The sequence below is a fragment of the Condylura cristata genome, unplaced genomic scaffold, assembly GCF_000260355.1.
Source record: "Condylura cristata isolate star-nosed mole 26May11 unplaced genomic scaffold, ConCri1.0 scaffold00011, whole genome shotgun sequence".
In the NCBI taxonomy this organism is placed as follows: Eukaryota; Metazoa; Chordata; class Mammalia; order Eulipotyphla; family Talpidae; genus Condylura; species Condylura cristata.
This window is the reverse complement of record NW_004567112.1, coordinates 17,875,806-17,899,680: the sequence shown is the minus strand read 5'-3', so window position 1 is coordinate 17,899,680 and position 23,875 is coordinate 17,875,806. Positions and strand designations below refer to the sequence as shown.

At 58.7% G+C, this 23,875-nt stretch overlaps 2 protein-coding genes across 11 annotated transcripts in view; one reads left to right on the top strand and one right to left on the bottom strand.

Moving 5' to 3' along the window:
* The window catches only part of LZTS2 (leucine zipper, putative tumor suppressor 2), a 9,807-nt gene extending 2,825 nt beyond the window's left edge, over window positions 1-6,982 (top strand). The window contains exons 1-5 of one of the 3 annotated variants that reach the window (XM_012723607.1): window positions 165-1,747; window positions 2,496-2,945; window positions 3,557-4,219; window positions 4,712-4,969; window positions 5,660-6,982. In XM_012723607.1, the coding sequence (XP_012579061.1) occupies window positions 2,538-2,945; window positions 3,557-4,219; window positions 4,712-4,969; window positions 5,660-6,343 (2,013 nt within the window). In that variant the 5' untranslated portion in view covers window positions 165-1,747; window positions 2,496-2,537 and the 3' untranslated portion in view covers window positions 6,344-6,982. Of the gene's footprint in view, window positions 1-164; window positions 1,748-1,774; window positions 2,946-3,556; window positions 4,220-4,711; window positions 4,970-5,659 lie in introns of those variants that run through there. The other 2 variants (XM_012723606.1, XM_004680525.2) reach the window with 2 other exon arrangements.
* Window positions 6,983-7,075: 93 nt separating this feature from the next.
* PDZD7 (PDZ domain containing 7) overlaps window positions 7,076-23,875 on the bottom strand; it is an 18,317-nt gene continuing 1,517 nt past the window's right edge. For 3 of the 8 annotated variants that reach the window (XM_012723598.1, XM_012723599.1, XM_012723601.1), the window contains 15 exons: window positions 19,978-20,118; window positions 19,486-19,660; window positions 18,894-19,070; window positions 18,508-18,655; window positions 17,333-17,393; window positions 16,581-16,988; window positions 15,917-16,114; window positions 14,369-14,419; window positions 13,746-13,921; window positions 10,387-10,478; window positions 10,140-10,231; window positions 9,928-9,999; window positions 8,821-9,417; window positions 8,435-8,535; window positions 7,076-7,951 (listed from right to left, as the gene is read on the bottom strand). In XM_012723598.1, coding sequence (XP_012579052.1) covers window positions 7,736-7,951; window positions 8,435-8,535; window positions 8,821-9,417; window positions 9,928-9,999; window positions 10,140-10,231; window positions 10,387-10,478; window positions 13,746-13,921; window positions 14,369-14,419; window positions 15,917-16,114; window positions 16,581-16,988; window positions 17,333-17,393; window positions 18,508-18,655; window positions 18,894-19,070; window positions 19,486-19,660; window positions 19,978-20,118 — 2,705 coding nt within the window. In that variant the 3' untranslated portion in view covers window positions 7,076-7,735. Of the gene's footprint in view, window positions 7,952-8,434; window positions 8,536-8,820; window positions 9,575-9,927; window positions 10,000-10,139; window positions 10,232-10,386; window positions 10,479-13,745; window positions 13,922-14,368; window positions 14,420-14,733; window positions 15,656-15,916; window positions 16,115-16,580; window positions 16,989-17,332; window positions 17,394-18,507; window positions 18,656-18,893; window positions 19,071-19,485; window positions 19,695-19,977; window positions 20,119-23,875 lie in introns of those variants that run through there. The other 5 variants (XM_012723602.1, XM_012723603.1, XM_012723604.1 and 2 more) reach the window with 5 other exon arrangements.

Genomic DNA, 23,875 nt, shown 5'->3' with positions numbered 1-23,875 from the left:
GGGGGGGCCGGGGCTGGGAGGCGACTGGGGCGCCCCAACTTCTGCCCGGCGGAGGTCCAGCGGGGGAGTCGGCATTCCACCGCCGCCCCCGCCTCAGGGAAGGGGGGTCGGGCTCTGGAGGGTGGGCTGCGGGCTCCCCGCTTCCTGTCGCGGAATGGGAACTCGTGATCCCAGCCTCGGTCCCGCCGGATTGGTCTTCGGAGTTTGGCGAAGGGGAGACTTTCCCCAACTCTTCAGCCCCCGGAGCAGGGCTGTGGGAGCTCGGCTCTTGGCCAGACCTCTCTGGCTGCGGCCGAGAGCCGACCCCCGGCTCCCCCAGGCCACTCCGGCGTTGGCGAGCGCCCTGCCAGCGGGGTGACCGCCCAGCGGGGGCTGAGAGGCGAGGGGCTCGCGTTCCCAGAGCCGCAAAAGCCTTTCTCAAAATGGAGCCTCCGCTTGCCCCTCCTTCTCTCTCGGCCTCCGAGCGAGCGAGCGAGTGAGCGGGAGCCGGGCTGGCTGGGCCTGTCTTCCAGACGCCTGGCTCCGGCTCCCAGGGTGTCTGGCTCTCAGGCCCAGTTTTATGTCTCTTGAGTACTGGGGCCCTCGCTGCTTGGGGCTCCGGGCCGCAGGCTCTGCCGTCTCCTTGTCTGCCTGGCCCGAGGGCCCTCTGACTCTTTTGTCTCTTATCCTCTGGTTCTCCGTCTTTCTCTGAGCCTGTCTCGCTCCTTCCCTCACTTTTCACTTTCTCTGTGCTCACTGAAGTGGGGAAGTGCAGACAGGTGCCAGCCCGGGTTGCCCCCGAACTCCCCTGCCATCTGTTTTCCCCATGCCCTGGAGTGGTCTGGAGGGGACAGAGGAGGGGCTGTTCTCACCACTTACCCCAAGGTGGCTCTTGTGGGAGGACCCAGCCGCCAACCGGCAGGAGTGCCTGCCCCCCTCCCCCTGCAGCTCCCAGCTCCTACTGCCTGGACACCTTCTTCATTCTCTGTGGCTTTTGACTCGGGTGGGGAGGAGGAGGGGTGGTCTTACTGGAACCAAGCAAAAAGAGAGGGAGCAGAGCAAGCAGCAGAGTCAAATAATGGGTGTCTCCTCTCTCCCCCACACTCCAGTGACAAAAACCAGGCTCCCCCTCACCTGATTGGCCCTGCCTGCCACCCAGGCCCCACCCAGGCTCACACATGCTCCTGTTCACACACACACGCTTACTCACATGTGCTCTCCTGTTCACACTCTTGTGTGACAGACGCACTTGACTCTACACATGAACTCACGTATACTGGAATGTGCTTCTACCCGACACTCTGCCCTCTCATCACTCCTACACCACAAATCCACTGAAAATACCAATATCAGCTTAAAATACCAAGTCACCGCTATTTACACACATACTCATAAGTTAAACTTGTCTGAATTCACACAGGCGTAGAAATGGACCAAAACATCTGTCCAAACGTACCTGTGTGTGTGCTCACATTCCTCCATAAGGCTTTTTACACGTACTTTAGTTTGCACACAGTTCTCCTGTTCTTTGCACACACACAAATCAGTGAATGCATATGCTGCTCCTCCCACGTAATTCTCCGTCCACTTCTTGCTCCCTGCCCTGCGTGATGACTTCAGCAGATTCCTGAGTTCTGGTCTGGCTCAGGACTAGGGAGGGAGTTCGGATAGAGATTTGCTGTCGCCTTCCAGGAAGAAGCCGGGCCTGGGGAGGTGGAGCCCTCCTCCCTGGCTTTGTCAGGAAGTGAGATCAGAACAGCTGCCAGAGGTGATGTTGGGGCTTCTCCTCCCCCCCCCCCCCCCCATGCCCTTGGAGTTACTCTGGCAAAGTCTAAAGCTGGGGGGGGTTTGTAGAGGTTAGCAGTGGGCTCCTTTAGGCCAGACTGATGGGGTATGGTGAAACTAGGAGTTGTCATGGAAACAAGCCTGACCCTGTATCCACCTCTAGGGACCCTAGCGGTCCCTGTGGGCTCCCCCAAGAACTCTGGGTTTCTTGTTTGACCAGCTCCACCCTTGCCGCCTCTCTGTCTGGGAGAAACTGAGGCCCAGCTAGGGGAGGCCGGGCACTGCCTGACCTTGGCTCTTTGTTCCGTAATTACCATCTGAGATGCTGACTGCGTCTCACAGGTTGCCTCTGCCCAAACTGCCCTTAACAAGGCCACCTGTCCCAGGGGGTCAGAGGCCTGTGCTTGGTCGCTCACTTGAGTCCTGGCCTCTGGGGTGGGGGATGCAATTTTGAGCTGCCAGGCGTCCCCAAAACTACCAGGCCTCCCATCCCTGCTTGGTAGACTAAGCCTTTTGCCCTGTTCAGGCCACAGTTGGGCAGTGGTCTGGGGCTCAGGGGGAGCTAAGTTCCCTGCCAGCGCTTGGAAGGGGGCCTTGGTGGCCGTCGGGGCTCATTACTGCTGCCTGAGCAGTGTTTGACAAGGGACAAAGGGGCAGGAGAGGAACTGAGGAAATGGTGGGGGGGGAAGGGCTTATGACGAAGGACTCTGACACTGCTGTCCTGCTCACAGGTTCCCCTGGAGGCCTTTGGCCAGGCCTGAGCCTCTGCCGCCATGGCCATCGTGCAGACCCTCCCACTGCCACTGGAACCTGCTCCTGAGGCCACCACTGCCCCACAAGCTCCAGCCATGGGCAGCGTGAGCAGCCTCATCTCAGGTCGGCCATGCCCGGGGGGGCCAGCTCCTCCCCGCCACCACGGCCCCCCTGGGCCCACCTTCTTCCGCCAGCAGGATGGACTGCTGAGGGGTGGTTATGAGGCACAGGAGCCTCTGTGCCCAGCTGTGCCCCCCAGGAAGACCGTCCCTGGCACCAGCTTCACCTATATCAACGAGGACTTCCGGTCAGAGTCACCCCCCAGTCCTAGCAGTGACATTGAAGATGCCCGAGAACAGCGGGCACGCAATGCCCATCTCCGTGGGCCCCCACCAAAGCTCATCCCTGTGTCTGGAAAGCTGGAGAAGGTGAGGAGTGGGCCTTCCTTTGGGGCCTGGGTGGAATCAGGATGCCCCTGGAGAAGCTGGAATTTGGAGGCCTGTTTAAAAGAAAGAGTATGCGCTTCAGATTCTCCCCGCTGGGTTCTAATCCCAGCTCCTCCTTATTTTGTCTGTGTGATCTCAGGAAAGTCACTTAATCTTTCTGAGCCTCAGTTTCTGTATCTGTGAACTAGAGGTAACAGATAACTCACAGGACTGTGAGAATAAAATTGACTAACATATACGTAAAGCCTTTGACCGAGTGCCTGGTGCATAATGTACTCAATAAAGGCTCGTTTCCTAAGTGATTGGAACACTGCACAAGTATGTGTTTACCTTGGGGAAGGCCTTTAGCTTTGCCGAGCCTCCGCTTCCTCCTCTGTGACGTGGGGACACTGATAGTATTTTGCTCACATGGCTGCTGAAGTGTTTGGAGACAAACCTTTTAAATTGCTTGACATAAAGCTGACACTCAGCTGGAGGCAGCAGTTGTTATCAAATAGGGGGACTGGGGACCCCAGATGGGCGGGCAGGGAGTGTGATAGGGCTTTGAAAGATTGGGCGGCTCATCCCCAGTGTCGCGTGACACCTCATTTCAGAACATGGAGAAAATCCTGATCCGCCCAACAGCCTTCAAGCCGGTGCTGCCCAAACCTCGAGGGGCGCCGTCCCTGCCTAGCTTCCTGGGTCCTCGGGCCGCCGGACTGTCTGGGAGCCAGGGTAGCCTAACGCAGCTGTTCGGAGGCCCGGCCTCCTCCTCCTCCTCCTCCTCCTCCTCAGCTGCTGACAAGCCCCTGGCACTGAGTGGCTGGGTCAGCGGCTGCCCGTCGGGGACACTGTCTGACTCGGGCCGAAACTCACTGTCCAGCCTGCCCACTTACAGCACTGGGGGTGCCGAGCCAGCCACCAGCTCCCCAGGTGGGCACCTGCCCTCCCATGGCCCTGGGCGGGGGGCACTGCCTGGGCCAGCCCGAGGGGCCCCCACTGGGCCCTCCCACTCGGACAGCGGCCGATCTTCCTCCAGCAAGAGCACAGGCTCCCTGGGGGGCCGTGTGGCTGGGGCGCTCTTAGGCAGCGGTCCCCGGGCCTCCCCTGACAGCAGCTCCTGTGGGGAGCGCTCCCCGCCCCCGCCCCCGCCCCCTCCGCCCCCCTCGGACGAGGCCCTGCTGCACTGTGTCCTGGAAGGAAAGCTCCGTGACCGGGAGGCCGAGCTGCAGCAGCTACGGGACAGTCTGGACGAGAGCGAGGTGACCATGTGCCAGGTGTGGTCAGTGGCAGTAATGGGGGGTGGCATATCTAGAGCGCTGGGAATCCAAGGAGCTGGGTGGGGGTGGAGGAGGGGCTGGGGCATATGTTGGGGTCCCCCCCCCATCAGGCTTGGCCTGCAGAGAGGTGAGGGTGCCACTAGTGCCGCATTTACACCTTTCAGCGTGACACGCACTGAGGCTGGTTCCCCAGCCTGTGAGTGCAGGCATCTCCTGGGGTGCTAGTGAGAAGTAAGTGAGGCAGAGGGCGCAAGGTCTTAGAACGATGCCTGCCGCCCGAAAAGGGCTACGGGGGTGCTTGCTACTGGTGTGTGATGTTCTCAGCACACGGGTCGCCGTGGCCTCTGTCGCCATCATTAATACCATGTTTAGTGGGATCTCCCCTCCCTGAGCCCAGGCCGCCGAGCCACCAGAACAGTGGGGGAGCTGGGGGCTCCAGGGCTCGCGGTCTGGGGGGCTGCCAGGACCAGGTGTGCCTCTCGCCCACAGGTATATGAGGAACGGCAGCGGCACTGGCAGCGAGAGCGCGAGGCTGTGCGTGAGGATGGCGCGGCCCAGTCACAGCGGGCACAGCGAGCCCAGCAGCTGCTGCAGCTGCAGGTTTTCCAGCTGCAGCAGGAGAAGCGGCAGCTGCAGGACGACTTTGCACAGCTGCTGCAGGAGCGGGAGCAGCTGGAGCGACGCTGTGCCACCTTCGAGCGGGAGCAGCGGGAGCTCGGGCCCCGGCTGGAGGAGACCAAGTGGGAGGTGGGCCAGGTGGAGGGACAGGGAGCAGGGCCTGCAGCGACAAGCCCTGCAAAGGGGAGCCGGCCGCCTGCCACGCCAGCAGGGCCTCCCCACGCCCCTCTGGGACAGGGCCCCGCGAGCTCTCTCTCGGTGGGGGTCTCCTCATGGGACCTGTGTAGCGCCCACGGAGCCAGCTGCACTCGCATTTACTTCCTTTCAGCCAGTACAGTGAGGCCGTAGTGTTCTTTCATGCTGTGGCGAGTCTGTCCTCTAACCCTGGCATGGGCTCTTTTAACATCCCCATTCTAGAGATGTAGGAACTGAGGCCAGAAAGACTGAAGCCCCAAATCACACTTGCTGGCAAAGCAGGGAGTCAGGTAGTCCGACTCCCGAGTGTGCTCGTAACGAGACACCGAGAGACGCAGACAGTGCCCTCAGTGGCCCCCACTCCTGCACAGCCGGCTGCCACCCAGTTCCCAGGGCTCTGCAGTGCTTTCTCAGTGACCAAAGACACCCACTTTGAAAGCAAAGACCTGGGTCTAGACCCACTTTAGCTGCTTACCTGTACGAGCCCGGCCGTGTCACTAGGCTCACTTCGTGTCTCCATGAGTATCACGACTCGGCTTCCTCTCCCTGAGGGGCCGGCACGCGTCAGGGCCTGAACCTGGGAAAACCCTTCTCACCCTCCTCCCCGACCCCTCCCCTCCCCAGGTGTGCCAGAAGTCCGGCGAGATCTCCCTGCTGAAGCAGCAACTGAAGGAGTCCCAGGCAGAGCTGGTGCAGAAGGGCAGTGAGCTGGTGGCCCTGCGCGTGGCCCTGCGGGAGTCCCGGGCGGCGCTGCGTGTCAGCGAGGGCCGAGCACGCGGCCTGCAGGAAGCTGCCCGTGCCCGGGAGCTGGAGCTGGAGGCCTGTTCCCAGGAGCTGCAGCGGCACCGCCAGGCGGCCGAGCGGCTGCGGGAGAAAGCTGGGCAGCTGGACAGCGAGGCAGCCGGACTCCGGGAACCCCCTGTGCCACCCGCGACCACTGACCCATTCCTCCTGGCGGAGAGCGATGAGGCCAAGGCGCAGCGGGCAGCGGCTGGGGTGGGGGGCAGCCTGCGGGCCCAGGTGGAGCGGCTGCGGGCAGAGTTGCAGCGGGAGCGGCAGCGGGGCGAGGAGCAGAAGGACAGCTTCGAGGGAGAGCGGCTGGCCTGGCAGGCCGAGAAGGAGCAGGTGATCCGCTACCAGAAGCAGCTGCAGCACAACTACATCCAGATGTACCGACGCAACCGGCAGCTGGAGCAGGAGCTGCAGCAGCTCAGCCTGGAGCTGGAGGCCCGGGAGCTCGCCGACCTGGGCCTGGCCGAGCCGACCCCCTGCATCTGCCTGGAGGAGATCACGGCCACTGAAATCTAGGGACCTTGGCATCCCAGCTCTGCAGGGAGCTTCCCGAGTGGGGCTGTCGACTCCGTTCGCCAAGAGCCCCCAAACCACCCATCCCCTGGGCCTCTGCCATACCGTGGGGCCGCCCTATGGCGTGGGTGAACAAGAGCAGACCGCTCAGGCCTGTGTTCACTGTCACTCAGAGGCTTCAGCTTGCTCTGCCCACATCACTTCCCACTGCTGCCACCGTCAGCCGCACTCGCCTCCATGCTCGCCAGCGCCCCGGGAGCGCTGGGAGAGAAAGGGGCTCATCCCCACAGTCTCCCACCCCAAAGCCAGAGAGAGCCAGACAGCACCAGCTGTTCCAGATGTGCCTGCCCCTACCCTGCCCATGTTGGGGGACAGGGCTAAGACTGGGGTCTCCCCAGTTCTCAGCTTGCAGCCTCTCCTGGAGAGAGGGGCTGTAGTCAGACCAAAGGAAGAACTCAGAAATGTTTTGTTTATTTGTGTTTGTGACCAAGTAGCCCCTCCCCACACCCAAGTTTATGGCCTCGTTTTCATTTGTATATTTTTCACACTGTAAATTTCTTGTACAAACCCAAAGAAAAAATTTAAGAAAGTTTTTGTTTTAAAAAAAGGCTGAGTATGCTGGATAAAGATGCTGGGAACTTGTTTGACCCCCACCCATTCTTTATTTGCTGGCTGTTCCCCTATTTCTCATGGGAGTCTGAGGGGGGGGAAGGGAGTGGGGGCGAGGGAGGACACACAGCGGAATGTCTGAGCTCCTGGTGGGCGGCAGTAGGAAGTCACCTGAAGTTCTGAGAAAATAGAGTAATAGCCTGTGCCGTGCATCCATCCTGCCCGTTACACAGGGCACAGCTTGGGGCCAAGGGATGGAGGCAGTGACCCCTTGAGGGCCCTGAGAGTCCATATCCTGTGGTGCCCGGGGAGTGGACAGGGCATCAGGAGATAGCCCCCACCATTCCAATCACCAGACCTTAGGTTTCTCAGCCCCTTCCTGTCCTGTGGTGCCTGGGGCAGTGAGCACCACTGGCTGCTTGACCTTGGACATCATGTTTGCTTGGACAGAGCAGAGCCTTAGTGACAACTGGGGAGAAAAGACAGTGGGGTAGTCTGAGCCACCTGTGTGGAACTTTGGGAGGTGGCATTTTGAGAGTCAGAGGAGGGGAGGGGCCTGAGAGCAGGAGCTTCTGAGCGTCACTGGGAGAATCTGGGTTCAGTGGGAAGAGTCATGGCGTGAGGGGGAGAGTCAGTACCAGGAGTCTGGATGGCAGGAGAGGGGGCTGGGTGAAGGTCAGCTGGGCGAGGCTGGCCTCAGTGGGAAGGCTCTGGATATTGGTGTGAAGGGCATAATGGACAGCATCTGGCCCTTACTGGAAGGTGCTGGGAGCCAGAGGGAGCTGTTCAGGAGGCAGGGGAATGGTCAGCAGGAAAGCATTGGTCAGTGAGGGCTGGGGAGCCAGAGGGTAAGGACGGTGGGCTGGGCACAGGGACCCTGACCACCAGTTCCATGGGTTCCCGAGCCTTGTTACGATAGGCCCGACGGATGGTGTCTACTGCTCGCTGGTGGGTCACCTGCTCCAGGCTCTCTCCATCCACAGCCACCAGCTCAAAGCCAGCCTGGTGGGGGCAGGAGAATCACAGCCCTCCTTCCGGTCAACCCCACCCACCCCACCACCCAACCTCACCTCCACTCTCTAGGACACCACTCCCCCATCAGGGTGGGGGCAGGAGAATCACAGCCCTCCTTCCGGTCAACCCCACCCACCCCATCACCCAACCTCACCTCCACTCTCTAGGACACCACTCCCCCATCAGGGTGAAGGGGGTGGACAATGAGACCGTTGTGCCAGGAGCCTTTGGGGGCAGGGTGGGGTGCGGACAATAGCCCTTTGTCCCTTGGGGCCAGGGGCAGAACGAGACGGGCCGCCCTCAGGCCCAGACTGGCATGAGGGGACTGAGCTTCCTGGGCCTGCTCATCCTGCACGCCTGACCCCTTTGCTCCCAAACCTCCCACGACTGGGCCTAAACATGTCTGGGTAGAAGAGCACATGCCAGCCCCGCCCCCTCCAACTTGGCAACAGGCTGCTGCTCCTCACCCACCTGAAGATCCCCGCTGAGGAAGGCAGCCCCCCCAGGAAAGATCTTTTCTATCTTCACCATAGGCTGCACCTTGGACTCAATGCCCCCAGAAATGCTGATGCCTAGTGAGAGAAACAGGTGAGACAATACACCCCTAAAGCCCAGCTCTCCCAGGAGAAACCCAGGACCGTTCCCCAAATCCAGACGGAGCCCCAACTCCCAAATCCTCAGACTGTTACCACTCGATCCTCAACTCCTAGACCCTCTAGGTCTCCAGCCCCTCAAGGTGAGCTCGTGACAATACCCCATACTCAGAATATTTTCCTAGACCCATGCAGCCTAGTTGTACCCCAAAACTCAGCCCAAACCCAGGAGGCCTCCCTGGCAGACCCATCCCTTGGACTCACCCAAGGACGGTTTCATCTTGGACAGGGCGATGGTCCGCAGCTCCCCACGCGGCGCCTCGGCGGCGGCCTCAGCCATCCTGCCAGCCCCATTCTCAGAGGGCCCCTGGCTGCCCTCCTCCGTGGCCACCTGTCCATCCAGAGGTCTGGGCAGCAGGGGCCTGGCCTTGCGGGGTTTGTGGTAGTGCCCATTGGCTGCGCTGGGCCCGGGGACAGGCAGTGGGGATGGGGACCGCCTGTGCCCAGAGGACTTGCCCTGCCCCCGGCTGCGGCTGCGGCTGCGGCTGCGGCTCTGGGCCGGGCCCTGGCTCCGGCTCTGACGAGGGGCTTCCCTGGCCAGGGGCTCTGTCAGCAGCCAGTTGGGCCTCGGGGGCCGAGGGGCTACAGGCGGTGGCTGGGGAGGGGGTGTACAGGCGCTTCGGCGTGGGGCGAAGGCATCTACTGGCACGTCTTGGAGAGGGGGAATCCCTTTCTGGGGGTGCTGGGGGGCAGAGACACCCAGGGAGACCTGGAGGCCCTCCAGTCGCTCCTTCAGTTCCCCATCACCTTCTTCCTCGGAGAAGCCGTTCACAGGCAGCAGGTAGAAGCCTCCGCGGCTGTCTGGGGAAGGGGGCCGAGGTCAGACGAGCCCCTCAGCCCCTGGGCCCAGCCAGAGGTCCTGCCACACCTCCTCTGTGGGTGTGGGGCCGGCAGACGCAGGCTTTGGTTGGCTGGGGCCCTGCCGCCATGTTCCCAAGCCAGGAGCCAGGTCCATGTTCTACGGTAACAGTATTTTATTACTTTCGGTTATAACAGCTACAGCTGTACTTCAATGAAGTTATCTAAGAAGAAGATGGCTCCCAAGCCACACTGGGGTGTCCCGCACACCTGATGTCGCTCAGCAGCAGGTTGCACCTCAGATTTTGCATAGAATGAGACCAGATTTCAAAAGTGAGTGGGTTTAATAACAATTTGGTGAATGGTAGCACGGGTGGCGGGGGACTGCTGGAATGGGCTTGATGGGGAGGAGTGCAGCTCTGAAGCACAGCCCAGCGCAGCAGGAATGGAAGGCCACTCTCCCCCCACCTGCCCAGGGCGTGCCCCTCCCCAGCCTCTGGGGCTCTGACTGACCGGGCACAGGCGTGATGAGGTGCCGCTTGGGTGGTGTGTCCTGCCGGGCTGGCCGCAAAGCAGGAGGCCGGACTGGTCAGAGAGGAGGACGGGTCAGAGGCAGGGGACGCCGGCCAGGCTCCCTGATGCCCATGCTGAAGTGGCACTCCGTACGCCTCTCCTCTGGGAGACCCCACCCTCATCCCCGCCAGTCCTGTCCCTCAGCTGCTGACCTGCCCTGTTCTTGAGAGCCTCAAAAGCCTCCAGTTCGACGGGCATCACCATGCTGTCGAAGCGACCCAGGTCCGTGGGGGCCACCACGCTCCTGAGGGAGAGGCAAGATGTGGGGGACAGGCAGAGCTCAGTTCTGGAGGTGCCAGCAGGGATTTCAGCCCTGGGAAGGCTGGGGGCCATCCAGGGCCTCCCTCCTCCCCCCAACCTCACGGCCCTCCCCATTGATCCCCCAGTGATCCTCCACACCTGATGTCCCTTAGCAGCAGCAGCTTGGCAGGCCGGTCCAGGATGGCCAGCAGGGGCCTCACCAGGTCCTCCACACCACCCTCGTGCACGTACTGCAGAGAGGGGCAGCTGAAAGGGGGGACCTGGGCATGCCAGGCCCCTCCCCTGGTCAGGGAGGTTCTCCCCATCACCAGGCTGCCCGATGGTCTCATCCTGGAGCCATGTGGAAGTCGGCCATACTACCAGACCTCTTTTCCCTTTTTGTCTGACTCCTTAGCGAGGCTGCTGTGCCACTGCTGCTCTCCGAGCTCTGTGATGCCACCCAACAAGGATATAAGAAGAAAGGAGCTGGCAGTCGGCCAAGAAAGACAAAACCCTAGTGCACAAGTCTGGGGGCAAGGCAAAGCCAGAAGTTGCAAGGCAAAGTTCGGAGCAGGCGCAGAACAACCTCTGCTGGGAAGTTCCCAGCTACACGCTCTAATCTCGCTGTTGTGTCTGCGACTGGAGACTGCCTCAGCCGGCCAGCCGCCCTTCAGCAGCGCCTTAGTAAAGAACTCAGCAAACTGGTTTCAAAACAGAGCTCAAGTAATTTACACCAAAAATACCGTGGGTGGAGATGCCCTCACTGCTGAGGAGGCATGAACAGCTTCCACCAACTGGACACGTTTTGGGGAATAAAACACTATTTAAAAAGAAATAGCAAATCTGTAACAGCAACAAAAACAGTGCAGTTCTGGGAAGACGCTCTGCTAAGCCTCTCACACTCAGCAAGCTCCCTGACATTAACCCTTCCCGTTATGATGCGCTAAGGAAAAGTAAGGCTGAGCGAGGCGGAATTGGCCTCTGGCCACACAGACAAGGAAGTGCGAAGACGGGCTGGAAGCTGAGAAATCTGGCTCGGGTCCGCTCTGGTGGCGGAAAAGGATGTGGATGTTCCAGGAGCAGACAGGCCTCCCCACCCCCACCGCCAGGCCAGAAGGAAGGAATTGGAGCCAAAGCTAGGCTGTGGGCCTCCCGTCCCAGCGCTGCGCACAGACCTACAAATTGAGCTTTGTGCAGGGATGTTATGGGGGCCTTGGGGAAGGGGTGGCTCCCCAGAAGGCCTCTCCAGTCAGTGCGCAGGGGGTGGAGGTTCTTCTGCCAGGCACTGTCCGGAGGCTACTAGTCACACCCCACCCACTCCTACCAACCAACTCAGCAGCCTCCCTACTTGGACAGCACACCGCCCCCTGGTGGTGAGAGACACACATGACTCAGGGACACGCTGTGCCCTTAGGGGTGGACACAAACACAGTATGCCCTGCTGGTCAGAGAGAGAGAAACAGTCACAAATAACTGGAAATAAAATATAAACTACATGTGTGGCCCGAAACCACACACAAAGTCACAGGTACTCATACATACACAAACTGACAATACTCCCTCTTTGGTCTAGAGAGATAGATGTAACTGCACAGAAGGAGCTGAAATGTGCCTGCATTTCAAGTCCACAGACCCGCATAGAGCATCCACCAACGGCCATGCCCTGTCCTGGATAGTGGGAGCATAACCATGCAGACCCTGTTCCAGAAAACGGGGAACCCAGTCAAAAGGGGATGAGAGGTAGAATGAGCCATGTACCCCAATGATCCACAAACCACTGGCAATAGGGCGGAAGGTGTCTACAGGAAGGTGAGATCGGAGCGGGCGCACTAACCCTGACTACACTGGGGGATAGATGCAGCCACAGCACAAAAGCTGGAGCAAAGTGCTCCACAGTGGTGCAGAGTAACGGCAGGTAGAGGCTCAGCTTGACTGCAGGAGACAGGAAGGGCCTCCGTGGGCACAGGTGTGACTCCTAGTGTGAGCAGCCCCCAGAGCCCCGCAGTTTATAACCCATAAGCACCTGCACCATGTGTGACTGGGGTGTGCTAACGCAGCGATGATGAGAACAACACAGAGGTTAGTGGGTTGAGAGTCAATGGGTGGGGGTGGGCTTGTACTCTCCTGCCAGATGAGGGATTACTGAGGGGGCGTGAGTGTTCAGAGAGGTGGTTATAATGCCTGGTCTGCAGTGTGAGGAGGCCGCTCAGGGGGAGAGTGGAGGGAGGCCTGGGTTCTGGAGTCCCATGTTTGAGTCCCTGCAGCTGTTCTGCTATCCCTCTGGCTGCGGCTCCATGCCTGAGGGTCTGACGTCTTGGTGTGTGTGGGCTGGGCCAGGTCTGGCTGGTGTGCAGAGATCCTCGGTGTTACAGGGGCAAAGTGAAGGGCCCTGCCCTAGTGCTGGGCTGAGGAGCAGAGGGATGCGGAGAGAGAAACAGACACAGAGCCCCACCTCGTGGCCAGAGTTCAGAGTGGCAGCTCACGGGAGGTGGATACTCCAGGCTCTGCTTAGCCCTGAATCCTGACTTGGCTCAGCACAAAGGCTCTCAAACATGTATACCCCTATCTGCATCTCTGCTGCAGACATGGTATTGGTAAAGAGATGAATGAATTGTTGTACCTCAGTCTTCAAGTGACACACATTTGCACACCCATGCAGACAGGATCACACAGCGTAGTTATCAAAAACACAGGTACCCCACAGACATGTGCATGTGTCCCACGGATGTTCAACACAGCCCGACCTGGCTGAGGTGAGGCGGTGGGGGGGTGGTCACAAATGATTTCCTGAAACTCCTCCACTCGCCTGTACATTCAGGCTTCCAGGCGCTGACACAGACTCATCACACAGAGCCATTGACAGGAAACCTGGGTGTTCCCGGGTCAGAACAATCCTCCTGCACCTTCCCAACATTTAGGCGACAAAGACTCTCTCAAACGCAACTCCGCCCCACCCCGGGGCTCTCGAGTTCTGTTTGAAGTGGAAGGGAACACAACTACAGTGTAGGAGGTGGGAGAGGCTTGAGGTGTGTGGGAGGACAAAGGCTTACTGACTTGGGTAAGAGGGGAGGGGGCGGGCCTGTGGGCCAACCCAGGAGCAGGAGGGGACTTGGGGGGCAGGCTGGGTTTGGAGGAGAACAGAGGCAGTAAATGCAGGGACTCTCCGACCACTCCTGCCTCATTCCTCCCCTGCAGCTCAAATATCACCTCCTCTGGTGGCCCTCCCAGACCACAATATCTCATAACCCTTTGGGTCATCTCCTGGTTTTCCCTTCACAGCAGTTTATATAATTTGTCACTCTGTACTAGTGTGTAGGTTCTAATTATTGTGTTTGTCTCCATTCCTGACTGTGATGGCCCTGTGTGTGTGTGTGTGAGAGAGAGAGAGAGAAGTGATTCCAGCTTTTACTGACCACTGGTCGCATAGGGGCTGACCCAGGTACAGGGGCCTGAGTGAATGAGGGGCAAGGTGGCTGAGGGTGACCCTGGCTGAGGTGGGGCAGGTTCTGGAGGCTCACCCGGGCACAGTGGCGGGTGACTGCCAGCACCTCGTCCTCAGTGAGCAGCCGCCGGGCCAGGTCTTGAATAAGGGGCCTACGGCTCTCCCAGGCCTGCACCCGTTCTTCCACACTGGGCAGCTGGCTGGAGGGACTCCCGGACCTGGCAGAGAGCAGGGCCCGGCTCCTCTCCTGGTCTGCAAGGCAGGAGCACAGGGGTATAACATTGGGGGCAGGAGTCATTAGGGGAGGGGCCAGAGGCTTCCCAAGTGGAGTTCCAACCCCAGTCTCTCAGCACCCCCTTCGCAGACCCCAGTCTGTTCCTTAATGAGTCCTAGCCCACCACCCTCCAGGCTACTGAACATGCACCATCATACTCACCTACTCCCTCACTAGAGTTCTAGCACAGAGGCCACCATTGCCCCCAAATCTCTGGGAGTCTCAACTCCAGCTCCGCAGTCATGTACCCCAATATCTGTCTGAAACCCTATCTCTCCTACTATGCTTAATCCAATTATTCTAGCTGCCCCCAATATACACCCCCTGAACCCCCATGTTTAGCCCCTAGGCTGTCCCCAACATGCACCCCATTTGCAGATTTACTATAAGTCAAGCTTTGGCAAAGGAAGAGATGCAGGAATTACCACGTCTCAGTCTCCAGGTGACAAACTTCTGCACAGGCCCCATTCCACCTGCTGTGAAGAAGAAAGAGGCTCAGCTGAAGACTCAGTCCCTCCATCTAAAAACAGGGGCTTGGGGCTCAGGACTCACTGTGTAAATAACTGGATGGAGAGGCCAGGCTGGGAGGAGGTGGGACCGGCAGGCAAGGGGCCAGGTCAGGAGGGTTTGGGCGGCCATGCGCAGCATAGGGCTTCATTCACAGGCAATGGGGAGCAAGTGAAGTTTTCTATCAAGAGTGGGTACAGTGTGACCTCTCCTAATGGAAATTCACTTGGAGCAAATAAATGGGGTCAGGAACTCCAAGGACAAAGCTTGGGATAGCACCTACCTTCAGAGGACAGACAGAAAAAGAGGAGCCTTTGAGGAAGAGAGAGGAATGGCCAGAGAGTTGTCGGGAAAACTGGGAGAGAGCAGGACCCGGGGGCCTGTGGGAAGAGAGGGTAGAGGGGGCTGGCCTGCTCTGATATAAGGGGTTGTCTCCTCGTGGGTCTGTCACCTCTGACCTCAAGGAAGGGCAGGGCCTAAGTCCTCATCCTCTGGTTGTTTTGCCTTCCCAACATCCACGTTCCCTTCTGGAAACGTCACCTAATTTCCCCTGGGATCTCTTCTCATGTCTGTACTGCAGGTGGGCAGTGCCCCGGGCTAACCCATGAAAGCATCCTTTCCCTGGCACGGTGATTTGTTGGTCATGTGACCCCAGCTGGCTGGGCGTCAGCCACAAGGCTTTAAGGCAAGACGCTCTTTCCCCTGCGTTGCTAAGTGACTGTGGCCATCTTAACTCCTAGTGGGCACATTGCATGACAATGACACCAACCAGGAACCAAAAGATGGAGGGGACAGATCTCTGGTGAGATTGTTGACACTTTTAGACCAGCTTAAATCAGCAGTTCAACCAACAAGTTCCTTTTAAAGCTACTTGAATTTCTGTCCCATGCAACCCCACAAGTCTTAACTCATCTATCTACTCCCGGTTTCTGAACCTCACCAGAGATGAGGCCTTCTGTGAGGGTCCCAAGGAAACCTCCAACAAGAGTGAAGCTTGCGAATGCCATCTTGCCTGGCCCTGGTCTAGAAATTGCCCTGTTGAAGGATGGCTCCAGAACTGCGTAGGGCCTGTCAGACTCTGGCCAGGGGAGGCAAATCCAGTTGCTCTAGGAAAGTGGTGGCCTCTTCCCTCAGCACCAAGAACACAGGGATAGGACCCAAAGGCTTCTGCTCCTTGCTATAAGCGACTCGATCTGTTTTCCCTTCTGCAAAATGGGTATAGCAATGACCACTCTATTTCCAGAGGCCCCCTCTGTGTACCAGGTAATGTTCCAAGTGATCCATATACACACATTCACTTATTCCTCGTGATTCCTAAAGAAGTAGGGATCACTACTTCCATTTTACTCATGAGGTGACTGAGGTGCACAGGGGTGGGTTCACAGAAGCAGTGTGGGATTTAAACCCAGACTGAATGCCAAAGAGGACTTCACCTCTGCCCTCCTCAATGGCCAGCTAGCACTCACCTTTCTCCATGTCTAGGCAAGGGCGAGGCTTGCTGGAGCTCCCCCTGTCCAGCGTCCAGGCCTCTCTGCTCCAGTCTGCTGTCTGCTGCCCCTGCCGCCCTCCCTTGAAGAAGAGGTTCATCAGGGTCTTGGAACGTTGCAGGGCCCCCTTCTCCCCAGAGAGCCCAAACTTCTCCTTCTTCCGCTGCTTCTTCTCCTCTGCAGACACGAGGGAGCATCCAGGGGGCTGGAGGGGTGGGCAGAAGGGGAGGAAGAGGTGCGGGGTATGGGGAGGGGCAGAGAGAAGGGAAAGGAGCAGTGGACAGGATCTGCAGCCATGTGGATGGGGCGGGGGGGGGTGGACTGGGGATTCCTCCTGCAATTTCCCACCCCTCCCACACCTCATAGCTAGTATGTGAAGGTTACCTAAGGGCTGGGCCCTGGGATGTGTACTGAGTACAGGATGGAGGGGCTGGCTTGGGGCTGGCTTGGGCTGACATGCATTGATAAGAGCTACATCTGGGACTGAGGGTGGATTTGGGGTTTGGACCAGTTAAAAATGGAGTACCAAGCAGTGTCTGAGGGTAGAAGTTGGGCTGGGCAGGACCAGGGATAAAAGGAGGATTGGGCTGAGGCAGGGTCTGGGCTGGGGCACTTTGGAGCCACTGGCCCCGCCACCACGTACCCCACAAGGTCAGGTGGCTCTGAGAGCGAGTGATGGGGGGCCTGGGTCTGCTGAGGGCCAGCAGCAGAGCTGTCTTGGGGGACTCAGAGAGTGCAGAGTCCAGGCGGCGGGCAGCCAGGGGTCCGTCGGAGCGGATGGCGGTGTCCCTGAGAATAACTGTGGGCCGCACACTGCACCAGGTCTCCACGCGGCCCCCCACGTCGGGGTCTGTCTGCATGGCCGTGTCCGCACGACCCCAGCCTGGGCTCAGGCTCCCGGGCTCCTCAGACCCCAGACAGACGTCCAGGCGGTCGGAGGGCAGGGAGCCGGAGCCCTCGGTCGAGCTGTAGGGGGCGCTGGAGGCATATGAGGAGACGCTGGAGCTGCTCTCGGAGGCGGGGGACAGCTGCTGCAGCACCCCGTTGCTCACTGTGGGCAATGGGGAAGGCAGGAAGTCTCGGGTCTGGCCGCATGGCTTCAGGGCCCTGCCAGGCTTGCAGACTGCTCCCGAGCTTGGGGGTGGAGGAGGGAGAAGCAGTAGCCAAGGTGGAACCACTGGCTGTGGGAAACCCGGTGTCGGGAGACCTTAGGAGTCACTTCTCCATCCACCCCGGGTCTCCAGACCCCTGAGCCTGAGCTTCTCCAAGGGGAATGGGCGCTGGGCAGGGTCAAAATCCTGAGAGACCTTGGTCCTCCTGCCCATTTATTCTTCAGGGAGTCTGCCCCCGTCCCCTCAGTCATTTCTGTCCAATCTGGGGGTAGGTGTCACTTACATCGGTCCAGCCAACAGTACTCAGAAACCATCTCCTTGTAGGCAGGGTACCGACCGGTCTCCTGGGGTCGGGGAGCAGAGAAGGGGTGTGAGTGGGCCGGCGTAGAGCTGGGGGGTGGGGTGGAGGGTAGGAGGGTGGGAGGGTGGGAGAGTGGGTGGTAGAAGGTGGAGTGTGTGGGTATGGGGGAATGGGTGAAAAGAGAGGGTAAGCAAGGAGGCCATTGAGACAGAGGAACCTTACAGCCCTGCTACTCCAAGTTCATCACCCTCTAGTCACAGAAGCTGATTTATTGCTGAACATGCCAAGTTCCTTTGTACCCCAGGGCCTTTGCACTCGCTGTTCCAGGAGCCTGGCTTCTCTTCCTTCCGTCATCTGTGGCTAGCGCCTTCTCCTTCAGGGGCACCTCCCCAGGAGGTCAGCCTGGAACCCCTGGCTGAAAGGTCCTTCCTGAACTACCCCATCCATTTCTCTCTTAATTTTCATAAGCTACAATTATCTAGTTTCTCTGCTCCCAGTAACAACGTTCTCCTCTGTCTTGTTTCCTGTTGTAGCCCCAGTGCCCAGTGTAAGAGGTAATAAAAACTATGAGGGGGTGAATGAGGCTGAGTAGGAGAGAGCGGTTGCCTTTGGGATAGTGTAGAGCAAAGAAAGAGAGAAGTGGGATGTGGTGGAGTGGGACGTAGAGGCAGTATGTGGGTTGCTGAGCGGTAAGATGGGTAAAGGCCATGGGGGGCAAGCAGGAGCCAGGAATGGAAACTGGGGAGAATGAGGCAGCCCCTCCTCGGTAGAGCAAGGACCTGATCCTCAGGGAAGCGTGAGCCCCACATGAATAATGAAGCCAGCGGCCTCCCCTGAAATCCAATCTCTGGCCCCCGCCCAGCCCTCCTTGCCCTGTGCCCTGAGGGTGCCCACCACTCCACCTCTCCACCCTCCCGGGTAGGTTTTCTCCTTCCTCCTTAGGCCTCCACCACTCCTAAGAAGGGCGCTGCCCTCCGCGTCTGAGGAGCAGACCTGGAGCAGCTGGGTACTTGACTACAGTTCCTGAGTCTCTCTCTTTCTGTCTCAGCCTCTTGGCTATAAAACGGGGGGAGAGAACAATGTCTGCTCTACCTCCCCTGGGGAGGTGGGAAGGTCAGCACTGGCAGAGCATCTCGGGCACTCCAGGGCCTGCCCACCTTGACGGTCAGCATGATGTGCGTTTGGCCCTTGAGCACTTCCACGGCCTGGCTGTGGCTGATGTCTTCGAATCTGACCCCGTTGGCCGCCAGGACCTGGTCCCCCACCTTGATGCCGTTCTCCTCTGCCAGTCCGCCGTGGTCCACTCTGGGTCAGACAGGCAGTGGTGTGACAGGCCGCCCGGCCTGCCCTCTGAGCCCCATTGGGGTGCAGAGCTGCCCCGCTTAAACTTCCTAATCTTCTCCTGGTGACACTCGGCCCCGCCCCAGGCCCCAGCCCAGACCTGGGCCCACAGCCGAATGTGCAGATGGCCAGACCTCACTTGCTGACCCCTCCTCAGCCCAGGCCTGTTCCCAGCCAGAATCCGGCCTGGCCCAGCCCTCACTTGGAGACATAAATGCCCAGGCCGAACTCCTTGCCCCCACGGATGTTGAACCCCAGGCAGAAGTCGTCGGAGGTCGTGTAGAGATGCACGATGCGCCTGGCGCCGTCCTCTGAGCTGCTGCGGGAGGGCGTGGAGCCGCACTTCTCCACCACCAGCCTCCGGTTCACCACGTCCACCCTGGGGCGACAGCAAGGGCCTCTGCCTGTGCCCCCATCCTCCACCACCCCTCCTCCCTGCTGGGGAACGCAGGGGTGCCTTTGTGGGACTCCCCAGCCTGAGGCCTGCAGTGGGATAGTGCCCAGGTGCGAGGCCCCCTTTCAAATCCTCACGAGGCCCCTGAGGGAGAGGTACTGTGGCTGCCTGGGCTAGCAGTGGGGTGGAGCGAGTGTCAGTGGGGTCTGGACAGAAGGGCAGTTAACAGAGGATTGGGGGACAGACAGGACCCTTCCCCCACTGCCATGTCAGGTCTTAGGGACCCACATTTCTTGCCAGAGGGCAGGGGAGTGGAAGCCATACTAGCGCGGTGTCCCCTGCCTTCAGCCTCTCCCGCCTGGGCTTTGGGCAGTGGTGCTGGGGAGCTGGGGGCTCTCACCACGTGGTCTTCTCCTTGGAGAACTTGATGCCTGGCACACGGCCCATACGCCTCACCATCATGTGCAGGCGGCTGCTGCCCGTCAGCACCTTCACGGCACTGCCCATGGTGGTGCTCTCCAGGCTCAGCCCGTTCACCTCCGTGATCTTGTCTCCCACGCACAGCCCAGCCCGCTCTACGCCAGGGGAGAGGGTGGCCAGCGTGAGCCCCTTGGGAAAGGTCCGCTGAGTAAAAATGAGACTCTCCCATCGGACCCAGCCCCCTGGGGTGTAACTAAGATGCTTCTACCGGATTGGAGATCCCCCCGATAGGGTCTGACTAGGGACCTGAAATTAGCCCACTTTGCCCTGAGGGGGGCCCTGTCTCCCCATCAGATCAGGCCCTCCAAAGCTGAGAGCCCTTTCCTTCCATCCTGACAACAGCATCCCCAGGCCTCACAAGGGAGGGGAGGTCACACCCTAAACCAGAATGTCACCACTTGGGGCTGCTCACCTGCACTGCTCCCCTCCTCCACCTTGCTGACGAAGATGCCCAGGCCATGCTCAGAGCCTCCCCGCACACTGAACCCCAGCCGCCCGGCTGGGCTCTTCTCCACTCGGACCGCATGGATGATGTCGCTCTCGTCACTGTTGGCTGTGGGTGTGGCCTAGGCGTGACTCCCTGCCCGTGATGGGCACAGAGTGTCCCTGGGCTCCTCCCCTTAGGGCCTGCAAAGACTGGTTTGCTGGACACAGGTACACAGGGCCCTACACGGTGTGTGGGTGGGGGGGGTTTGGGGGATATACAACCAATTTCTGATGCTCTCAGGTGATTTTGAGACCACAGCCCAGGAGGGTGAGGGAGCAGGCAGGACAAGGCTCCGTGTTGAAGACACTGCCCTCCCTCACTGTGCGTGTACTAATGCTTATGAAACTTCCCATGCTCATGTGCCTCGAGCAGGTCACATTCCTAAAACTCCTGCTGTTTTATAGGATAGAAAAGAGGCGTAGGAACTCCAGTTTGTGGGACATAGTAGAGGGAGTCGGGGTTCTTCAGGCTGCAGTAAAAGTAAGTATGTTAGCTCCTCTTCAAATAGTGGAAGAGAGATTCTGTGAGAGGTATCAGATGGGCCCAGAGGGCAGAACCATATCTGATTAATGGAGTTTGAGGGAGACAAATTAGTAAAAGAAAACTCAATAGCCTTTAGCTGTCAGGCAGTGAAATGCGTTTTCCAGGATGGATAATGAGTCCCGATATTTGGAGGCATAAGAGCTGGGACTTGGGAACTCCCTGTCTGGAATAGCGTGAAGCCCCTCTTATTTTTTTGACCCTGTGATTCTGGTGCTGCCCAGATGACATTCCAAACGAGTCCTTGTTGCTGTGTGCCCAGCCCCAAGGCAGCCCTCTGGCAGCCCCGGGGAAGGCCAGGGAGGGGCTCCCTGGGAACTGTTGCTGTCAGGAAGATCCTCAGGTGGGGATTTGGATGGATGAGGGTAGACACTGACAAGGAGATAGAGACAGCACAACTCAGCGGTGGGCCCTGAGAAGCCTTTAGCTAGGGGATGGCAGCAGGGAGGGGTGGATCCCAATTGAGATCAAGGGCTTGTCTTCCTCTAGTGGAGAAGTCACACACACGCACACACACACACCATTTAATATAAGAGAAATCAGGTTGCCTGCATACCAGGGCAGCTGAGGAAGAAACCCCTGAGGGCAGCCTGAGGCAGGGACTGGATATCCTGGCTAGTTCTGTCTGCACAGGTCTTGGCACCTTTTTAGTCCAGTCCAGGAACTTTTGTTCTCCTTCCCCAACTCTCCTTCCACTCAGTTTCTACCCCCGCCCCCTGTGCTCCCACCAGCTTCCCCAAGGCCCTGTACCAGGGATATGTTAAATCTGGGGTTTCTCTATTTCCACTGTCCAGGTGAGGGCCAGGAACCTCTCCCTGCAGGCACTTAGCAACAGCCTCCTCACTCTCCCCATTTCTGCACCCCCATTTACCCAGTCTTGACACCGTGGCCTGAGTCATCTTTTCCAACAGGTTACGCTTTCCCCTGGATAGAAACTTCAACACCTGACCCTGCTTCTAGAGTGAACGCTAGCCACCCCCAATCTCCGCCCCCACCACTCACAAGCACTGACTTTGGCCACCCTGACCTTCCTGTGCCTTTCACTGGCAGTCCTTCCAATGTTCTCTCTGCCCATCATGCTCTTGCCCAGACCTTTACAAAGCCAGCCCCTGGCGCCTCGCTGTTGGTGCAAGGGGGTTATTCTCAGCACTATCAAGCTATTAGCACCCACTGCAACACGAGTTCAATCCCTGGCCAGGGAGGTGACCCACATGACACGACAGACTTCTGGTCGCCCACTGCTCCTCTTAGCAGTGTCTTTCTATGGATACACCTGTTCTGCTCCCTACCCTGTCTCTGGTGAATCCTCTCACCTTCCCACACCTCTGGCCTACACTCTTGTATACATAAATAAATAAATCTTTAAAAGAAAAGAAGAAGCCGGCTCCCCTCTCTCAGTCCCTCGTGGCGCAGAGGCTGCACACACTCAGAGCTGTCTTCAGGATTAAAGAAGTCCCTTCCACCTCCACAGAAAGTCTGTGGAGCGGTTCTCAAAGGGTGCTCTTAGAGCAGCGGCGGTGTCTGCAATGTAATATGTGGCTTCTCGGGCTTCCCTGCGATCGGCTGGATCAGAAGCTCTGGGTGGAGGTTCAGCAATCTGCCTTTAACCAAGCTTCTCCACCCCAGCAGTTCTGATGTATCTGGATATCTATCATATTATCCACATTCAAGATTTTACCAAAACCCATTCTTTGCTTACTTGTATATTATTCACGTTCTGTTGTCTTCCCCTCTGGGTTAAACCTGATCACCGGAGGGACATGGTGACTTGTTCCACCAAACTGTTCCTGGTAGGTTGCACAGTGCTTGCGCCCTACCGAATGCTATTCTTTGAATAGAAGAAAGGAAAAATGGGTGGATGGATGAATGAATGAAGTGAGGATTAATCGTAATGCAGTTTCTCCGGGACAGTTGAGTTTGAGGAGCTGGTGGAAGCTCAGGGGGTGTGTGCGTGTCTTCCCATGTGCGTATTCTCCCCACGGCAGCCCCCTTTTTGGTTACTTTATGCCCCGGGGGTGGTCAAGGAACATGGGGGAGGGGGCCAAGCCGTGTCCAGTTGGGAGGTGGACGCCTGGTGAGCGCAGGGGCCAGGCCTCCCACTGCTCAGAGAGGCTGCTCCCCTAGCTGCACTGGTGTGGCGGGGCCGGACGGAGCGAGCAATCGGGGGACTCTGGGAGAGGATCCTCAGGCCAGTGTACGTCACCCTTGTGTCATGGCTGGGCATGGTGTGGGGGGCTGTGGAGGGAGTCAAGCACAGTTCTCTCAGTGAGATGGGACTGACAAGGCCAAGCTGTGGGGTCTCCACGCTCCCGCTCCTCACCTAGCTCCTCCGGGGCTGTATGACCAGAGTGACAGCAGAGACCTCGGCAATGCCCTACTGTTCACGCAAGGTGAGGCCAACCTGGTGGAGCAGTGGGGGAAAGCATGCTTAACTGCAGCAGGAAAGCCTGCTCCGGAAGTAGCACCTCCACCCTTGCCCCAGGTGGGGAAGGGAAGCAGGTGCCCGGCAGTGTCAGGGAGAAGAGCAGGGGTTGAAAAGTCCAGCCTGGGGTCTGGCTAGGGAAGCTCTGATGGCTGGGGAGAGGGCGAGAAGCTGCAGTAACTTATATGGAACTTCCTATCTGTCCTCAGAAAGCTCAGGGGTTCCTCCCTTGGCATTCGACGTCTTACCTTGCTCAGAGTCTTTGTCGCTTCACATCTGTCACTGCAGCCAAGCTGTCTCCTCAGTGCCTGCCCGCTGTCCTCCTTTTCACTCCAACCCGCCCCCCACTGTCTTCCCCCACACAAATTACTCTAGTGCTCAATTTCTATCCTGCTACTCTGCACATTGCTGGAAGTTGAAGGTTGGGCCTTCTTTCTCTCTGGGTCCCTGCACGACCTAATCAGGCTGGTAAGAAATTTGTGTGCATTGAAACAGCATTAAGTAACGCCATCAGCCTAGACCTCGCCTTCAGGCCCCAGCCCTGTGGCTTCCTCCCTGACCCTGCACCCTCCTCTCCTCCTCTCCAGAACACTGACCACTCTGCTTCCCTTCTTTGGCACCAGGGGTCTTTAATTCTCACTGGCCGCTGGGCACTGACTCCTCACAGCCCAGCACAGAGCTGGTCACACAATGGGCTGGTTGATGGGGGATGTCCTTCTCCATCCTCCCCACCCCCCTAAAGGATACACAAATGGGTTGAGAGAAAGGCAGGGCCATGGGAGGAAGAGGCCAACTTAACATCCTGTCTTATTCACAGAGGGCTAGCGCAACACACACACACACACACACACACACACACAC